Source organism: Formica exsecta, unplaced genomic scaffold (genome assembly GCF_003651465.1).
Source record: "Formica exsecta isolate Colony F162 unplaced genomic scaffold, ASM365146v1 scaffold72, whole genome shotgun sequence".
In the NCBI taxonomy this organism is placed as follows: domain Eukaryota; kingdom Metazoa; phylum Arthropoda; class Insecta; order Hymenoptera; family Formicidae; genus Formica; species Formica exsecta.
In genome coordinates, this window is record NW_021853485.1 from 7,048,757 (window position 1) to 7,056,876 (window position 8,120).

The 8,120-nt window shown below is 42.9% G+C and overlaps 1 protein-coding gene across 2 annotated transcripts in view; it reads left to right on the plus strand.

The window, feature by feature from the left end:
- LOC115243555 (T-box protein H15-like) overlaps window positions 1-6,917 on the plus strand; it is a 45,761-nt gene extending 38,844 nt beyond the window's left edge. The window contains exons 5-6 of one of the 2 annotated variants that reach the window (XM_029820665.1): window positions 5,247-5,323; window positions 5,766-6,917. In XM_029820665.1, the coding sequence (XP_029676525.1) occupies window positions 5,247-5,323; window positions 5,766-6,369 (681 nt within the window). In that variant the 3' untranslated portion in view covers window positions 6,370-6,917. The remainder of the gene's footprint in view (window positions 1-5,246; window positions 5,324-5,765) is intronic. The other variant, XM_029820666.1, reaches the window with a different exon arrangement.
- The last annotated feature ends 1,203 nt before the right edge of the window (window positions 6,918-8,120 follow it).

Sequence of the window (8,120 nt, forward strand, 5' to 3'; positions counted from 1 at the left end):
AGAATATAAAAGATCTATGTAAGACGGAAAATAAAACGTCCATTTCTTTTAGATTATATTTAGATCATTCATATGGGGGGAAATTATTAATCAGTAAAAATAATATGTATTATATAATATATATATATATCAAACTAAAATTAATTCATCAAAATCACGTATTTAACTGATACGTATAATTCGTACTAAACTTTTATTTAAAAAAAAAAAAACATTAAAATTCTCAAAGTAACGATAGAGCGGTGAAACACCCTGTAGACGCGGGCTTCTTGTTCGCCTATTAACCGCCAGTAATGACGCGGCGGCATCTTTCCGTACGATCGGCGCGGAGAGGATTCTCGAAAATTACTTTGCGAGAGCGGTATGCGCGTCGTAGGTACATACATACATCGGCAACCGGCGTTTAAAGACGGGATCGGGGCCTCCTCCCGCGGGACGTGATGCGTCGCAAAAAGGCTCGTACGAAGAGGTACGTGCGTGATGACGGCATGAACGTGCGATGCATTGTCGTGGGTATAACGAGATGAACACGCGACTTTTATTCAGCCTTCTAAAACCTTAAGATGCGCGTTTCCACACATGCACTTTGATAGAAATTTTCGAGTTGTTCGAAATGTAATATGGAATTTACAAAGAAATATTACGGTTTTTCTCAAAGTTCAAAAATATACGAAACTTTTAATTCAATAGTGTTCTCTCTCCCCTTTAACAAATTTGTAAGACTTATAAGTCCGCACACTTCGTATTGGTATTTTTTTATTTGATATTATTTCATATAATTTTGTTTTTTTTTATTTTCCTCTTTTTTTTTTCTCACGCATGTTCACGCTTAAAACTCCATTACGCACATTGGCTACGCGTGATAATCTTAATCGTCTCGTCCTCTCTAATGACTCGCGAGCGCGCCGGATGTCTCGTTCGCACTTCGCGTATCGCGCGCACGACACGGCATGCGTTCCCATGCGTGGCGGGAAGCGTCATCTCTCGGGACGCGTCTCTCGCCGAGGATTTATTCGCACGCGGCGGGCGATGCGCTCTGTCCGGGCGTCGGGGCTTGGGGGCTACCGAGCCGAAGCAGAACGGCGAGCATGCGAGGCGAATTTATCACGCGGTGTACCACTCGCTGCGCGCTACACAGCCGACATCGTAAATCGGTTTGGGAAGTGGTCCAAGCGTTTGGCCGAGCCGTGTCAGCGAAATCGTATAACTTCGACGGGCCGACCGTGTTTGTCGGAAAGCCCGGTCCCAGTGGCGTCGGGACTTCAACACTATTGCCGGAAATTTCATCAATCGGTGTGGAATAGATCGGGCGATTTTCCGCGTGGATTATCGAATTAAATGCGGCGATTTAATTCACAGCTTTGTCTAATATAAAATTGTTTTCATAACATTTTAATTTTTATATCTGTATACAATAAGACCTATATTTCACACTTTGCAGTGTTCTAAGAAAAGAATTTTAAAGACTTTAATCATTTTTGAATTATAAGCACTTGAAAATATCTATCGCTTTTCATTCAATTACAATTATTAAGATTGAATAGATAATGCAAAATCTTATTCTGCATTTAAAATCAATTTTAGAAAAATTTCAAAAAGATATTCAAAAAGTTGAAGATTAATATTTTCAAGGGGGGCAAGCATGGGGCGTTTAATTAAATTTGTACAGCGTGCGAACTCCACGCCATTGCGAAGCAACAAATCCATCGTAAAGCAGAGAGCTCGACGAGAATGTCGGTCGGTACAACGCGGTAAAGCGCCGATATCAAAGACCAGAAGTCGTTCTAAGCTCACGTCCGGTATGGTCCGTCTCGCGGATTTCAAAGACGGAATATCGCCCGGCGATCCGCTCGTAAAATGACGACGACGAGGCCGCCGCGAATCGTCAGGCAAACCGATGACGAGAAGCGAATGCAGACAGGAGAGAGGAGATGCAGGACGGAGACGGAGGTGGCGAGATGTTGTCGAGAGAGCGGGGACGCTGACGGCGATGGTGATGGTGGCGATGGTGGCGGGCCAGATGTTTGGCTAATGATGTCAGCGGAATCGTAACTAAAACCGAGGCGGCCCCGGGCTTAGCATCGGCTTAGCCTCAGCTTTGAAGGAAAGAGTCTTATTACCCGGGGTCTGCACGTGCTGCTCGTGAGCGCGAAACCGTAGGGTAATTGGACCACCCACTCGACACACCAAGAGTGCCACTCTCCTCTCGCTGCCTTCTCCTTCCTCCTCTTCTCTTTTTTTCTTCTCTTCTTTTTCCTCCCAGCCCTCTGAGGACGCGAAAACGGCGACGAGCTTTCGACGAGTAGTTAAACTGAAAGTCGCGCGATGACTTCCAGTCCGGACGGTCGCCGATGCAGCTTCGCTCTCGCGGCGGACAGGACGCGGAAGGAGATGCTGACGCGTATCTTCGAGCTTATCGAGAATACTGATTTACCGCGACTCTCGTAAAGTCATCAAGACTACCGATAAATCCGGCTAAAACGTATGACGGGAACGAGTGTGACGGCTGCCTTGTATATGCGCGCCGATTATAGATTACAGATGTTGTTATAAGAGTCGTCGCTTTTCTCTGGGGAATCCTCCGTCTTGAAAATAAAAGGATACGACATGCTTTGTTATATCTGGAGAAAAGAATTTATTAGATTAATTTTGAAAGTATTATTCCTGTCTCTTTATTAGTGCATTGTTAAACAACTTTTTGTTTTGTATAATATTTTTTATTTTACATTATTAACATTAAATAATATTCTAATTTGTGATATTAAATTATAATATCAAAGCGCGGTAACTTTCCTTTTAATTGGACTATTATCGTGGAAATGCGACGCCTCGTTTGCTTCCGAGTTTTGGAACAGTGCGGATTAATTGGACCACCTACGGATAACTGGAGTTGCGACAAGCGGCTCCCTTTTCCAAATAAATACGCGCGTGTTGTGCCTCGTCTTGGGTAGAGGGGACCTTTCCGAAAGACATCGGTGCCCCAAGTCGAAGCGGTAGGAGCGTGTCGTTCAGATGAACCGCATCACATCTCGTCCGTGACACTCGACCCGGAAGACAAGGCTGATTTATGCCTGCTGGTTCGCCAGACGGAAATTGGATGGGTCCGCGTCAAGGGATATCATTGCGTTTGTTTGACATTTTTATGTGGTACCGCCGATGTTCTCCGTCTGTATTCGAGCGCCAGCGCGCCTGGGAAGGCGCTAATTAACGCGCCGTCTAATCACCCAATTACCAAATCTAAACTTGCTTTCGGCCAACTAACACCTTTGGCATCTGGAAAGTTTATCAAAAAAAAAAAAATCGTGCGTTCGTATTCTTGTAACACTCACCGCAGATATAATTAATTCTTTAAGGATGTGCAAGCATCATAGATTAATTTCAATTTTCTATAATGAACTGTATCATTTTTGTGATAGTTTTATTTATTTTTAAAATATATTTTTATAAGAATATCTCTATAATTATAAAATATACACATCATTTATATAAAATTTTTTAAAAATTTACTTATTGTTAGAGGATAATATAACTTACGATAAGATTGATACATTATTTCAAATTATATTTCACGACTGTTTATATTTCAAAACCAAGACACGCGCACTTCTTTTTTCCCGTCTCCGTAACTTATGTTTTGAGTGTTTTTTTATTATTATTATTTTATAATTGCTATTAGTACATAACACATCGCGCGCGCGTATAAAAAAGATAAATAAAATAAATATAAGAAATTGTAACAGATCTTTATTCGGAATGTCATCACTTTTATTCAGAGTTCTTCGTCGTGAGCATTTCGTATCTTGCGAATGTTGACTCGTTTCGCGCTTAAACGCGCGGAAAATCTCGTCGGTTCAACACGTCTCTTTGTGTTTGAAAACTTTGCGACAGTTTTTTGAACAGGTATCCTCCGGACAACGAAATTTGTCCTCGAACGATTTTGCAGAAGATGGAGGAGGGTACGCGAGGCGAAGGGCATTGCCGGTTTTGACGCCGAGAAAACGAGGCCACCTGTGCATCCGTCGGCATCGTGGGTGGGCCTCGTAGGTAACGCGAAACATCCAACTTAGGGCGCAGAGCCGACTTAGGGTAGATTTCCGTGGGGTTGGCGCAGACGAGAGCGGAACGAGAAAGGAAAACAGTCCGACCACTTAAGGGCCTACTACAAACGTGACGATGTGTAGCCCAACACACGTAGACAAACTTTTTCGAATTTCCTGCCATTGACCACCGTGCTAGTCGATTTTTCAAGTACCGAGCGTGAACAAAGCACTCTTTGCCCTCGCAGCGAGAGGATCTGCTAACATGCTAAAGGATGTTTCAGTGGCACTATTATATGAAAAGATAGGGGATTGTAAAAAGAAAGAAAATTATCACGTATTTTTTGAGTAAACTGATAAAAGAAACCACTACATCAAGGACACGACAATGGAAAGTATTGTAACTGCAAAACCATAACTTTACAGAAGAGTGTGTTATATGCGCAATAGCTTTGTCTTTAATATTTTGCTGCGTATACTAGGATTTAGAGGAACGTTTCTCTTGCAAAGTCTCATTTAAACATATTGGTTTTAATATAGTTACATACCTGCGCATCATAATTTTTCTCGTGTTACTTTACTGAAGTACAGTCGGCTCTTTTGACCGCCGATAAATCGAAAAACGTTCAATCTACCGTGCAAGACACTTTATCGAAGGTTTAACTGTCGTACGGTGTTCGTATCAAGCAATATCGTGGCCGCTTATTCCATCTCGGTTCAAAGTAATATCTGACTCGATTCAGACGATGAATCAACCACCGCGTCTCGACTTTCCACTATTATTTTTCACAAAAATTTGGGTCCCCCGATTCGTTCTCGTAACAGTCGAGGATTCACCCGTGTATCAGCGACGCGTTCCCCCTATCTCTTCCCTCCAATCCTCCCGATTTCCTATCACCCACCTCTCCTTTCCCCGGTTGCGATGGTAGGTACGTCGCTTCGCCGCCTTCTCCTAATTTTACGAGCCGTTGACTCCCGATCGATGGAACGAACCGTTTCGAAACAGCCGGCCGTTTTCCGCCACGCGCCGTTGACCGTACGGTGACGTAATTTTCCCCGAGCGAAGCTGAGCGCCGGGTAATAAGATCGGTTAATGTGCGAGAGATCGTCCCGATGTTTAATGCGAATCCGAGGGCGACCGGATCTTCGATTGCCGATCTCCCGATTCGCCACGTTACTAATCGACCATCTCTTTTCCGCTTGTTACAGATCACGAAGCTCAAGATCGATAGTAATCCGTTCGCCAAGGGCTTTCGAGATTCTTCTCGTCTTACTGACTTTGAGAGGTGAGTTGCTTGACTTATGTCTATTGACGGCAATAACTAATTCTGTAATTATGAAATAATTTAAAATTTTGCGTATACAAAATTAATATCGATCTAACATCAATTTCTTTTATAACGGATTTTGCTCTAAAAATTAGATTTATATATCTTTTCTATTTTTTTTTCTATTTTGAAGTATTATACTTTAAATATAAAGCTAAAATTGTGTGTGTGTGTGTATATATATTTGTCGGCCTGTCAAAGTTTAAGCGGCTACCGCTTTAAAGAAAGATCATTAATTTTAGAAAGCTACACAAAAGCCTGTGTCGAGGAAAGAAAAAAATTAAAAATGGAAGCGTGAAACAAACCGTTTATCAATATAATGCCGTATAAACAGGCATAAAGATTTAAAATGAATTTCTCGAAGAATTATAGCTAGAAAACGGTATGCATAATGGAGCAGTTTCCCTTTTAGGGAGACGATGGAATCCATGTTAGCGGAGCAACAGTCATTGAGGTTTCCGCATCGGTTGCCTTTCGAAATGGAGCAGCTCCAGGCGGGCGCAGTGAGCAACCTTAGTCTGGAGGAGAAGGCTTTATGGGCCGCGCGTTCACAGATGTTGTTAAGGGCGGCGGCGGCCGTGGCCGTCAGTCCCTACGCTCAGTTGGTGAGTCCGGCTTTGGTCTATCCTGGCGCGCCGACGGCTGGTACCAGCCATCAGCAGCAGCAACAACAACAACAGCAGCACCAACAGCAACAACAACAGCAACAGCTGGGTCACCTATGGTGGGCCTCGTCAATTGGTCCGACTCTGTTCGCGGCGGCGCACCATCAGCAGCAGTTGGCCGCCACCAGCTCCCAGCAGAATCCAACGTGTCCCGCGGCTCCACGGCCCCTCTATCCGTCACCGCTCGCCCTGGCTCACCACCGATTCTCGCCCTACCATACGACGACCGCCCCCAAGTCCTCGACGCCGGCCGTGCCGTCGCCGTCGCCGTCCAGAAGGGCCACCCCGTCGCCCACGGATAGTCTCAGCAGGGAGGCTCAGGATCTGTCGCCCTCGTAGTCGCCGGCTTTCTTGTAACCTCGTTAGAGAAGTACTGGTACCGTGATTTTCCTAATGGAAAAATGTTTGAGACTTTTTACTAAGGCTCCACGACGAAAGAATTCGAATTTTCGAATGTGAAGGGTTTCGATAAATTGGATGAATTTTTTTTATGGAGAAACGTGCAATTCCTTCTCACGCGATGAAAGTGAGCTCTTCTCGATTGAAATCGAAGCGTGATTGATTCGTATCACTTTGCAATATTCTTCTCTCACGGAGAAATGAAGAAACTTTACGCGCGGTGAGAATCGATTTCCATCGTGCCACTTGTTCAACTTAAATTATCTCTTTTCTTTTTTTTTTTTTTAGATTTCTAAAATATACGCCAATTCTATAAAATTGGTTACAGCATTCTTTTTTTCAGAAGAATGTAGAAGTGCAATATTTATTAAACTAATATTAATAATTTATTAATTATTATACTCTTTCTTATCTTTATTATTTTTTAAGGAGCCGGTCTCCATTCCGCTAGAGATGAATATATAACGATTGTATAAAAAAAAAAAAAAAAAAAAAAAAAATTTATTGTATGCACAAGGGGAGATAAATTGTTATAAAATATTTACGCAACGGAGATCGATTTTCGTCGCGCGTGTCCGTCGCACAGCATCGGAAGGAGTATATCGGAGCCGGTATTGACGATACTCGCGGAACCAGCGGCGTGAATACCGACGATAATTGTGGTGTCAGAAGTATTCTCGACGGCGCAGTCGAATTGCTCTCCGTCTTTCTCCCGCGCCGCGAAAGAAACGCGGGAAAAGAAACGTAAAGCTCACGCTCCCCGAGAGTCTGAATACGCCGCCTCTCTCGGCTCTGAACTCTCGACCTTTGGCGAGCATGGTGGCAAGCGCGGAGGACTCGAGCCGTCTCACGTGACTCGACGATTCCGTTGTCTCTCGACCGGACCTTGGGACTGAGAGGGGCCCCGACCTGTGTATATCCTTGCCTCGATCAGCGATCGGAAGCGATAGGGTCGCCGCGATCCTGGTAATCAAGATACACCTATGGATACACTTTGAAAAGGAAACGATATCATAACAAAAAATCTGTTACACTTGCAGAGGACGCGCCGAAAATAAGGTACCGTATTATACATTTAAGTTCAATTCTTATTCTTTTTCATTTTTTATTTGGAATATATTTTTTACATCGATTCTTATGGCAATTCTTAAAAGAAAAAGAAAACCATGAAAAGGGATATTCAATTGTATAATTCGATGTAGATATTTTTATAGGTATTTTTAGACGAATAATTTTTGTTATATAGACATCTGATATATATATATATTTCCGTATATTTTCCAAAATCGTTTCTTTTTAGTTTTGTATTTTTTTATACGCAAATAACATCGTGCGTTATTTCGAAATTGTGTGAATGAACGATCGCGAAGATCACGGCGGCGTTTAGCGAATTGCTGCACGCGTGAAGAATACGCGAATATTGTAAATATGTAACCATCTTGGCTCTCAAGACGGCATAATTTCCGTACATGATACACGTATATACAATCTTTAAGGGTAACTAAGTTGTACGGCGATCAAAGTCTACTGTATATAGGTATACATATATGTATACTTGCGACGTAAGGTATAACTACGCCTCTATCTCTTGTAACATAAGCTGTATATTTCGTATCACGACCTATTGTTATCGTTATTTATGTTTCGATTCCGTATTTCGGCGCGGAGGAGCGCGAAGCGAACGGAAGAGC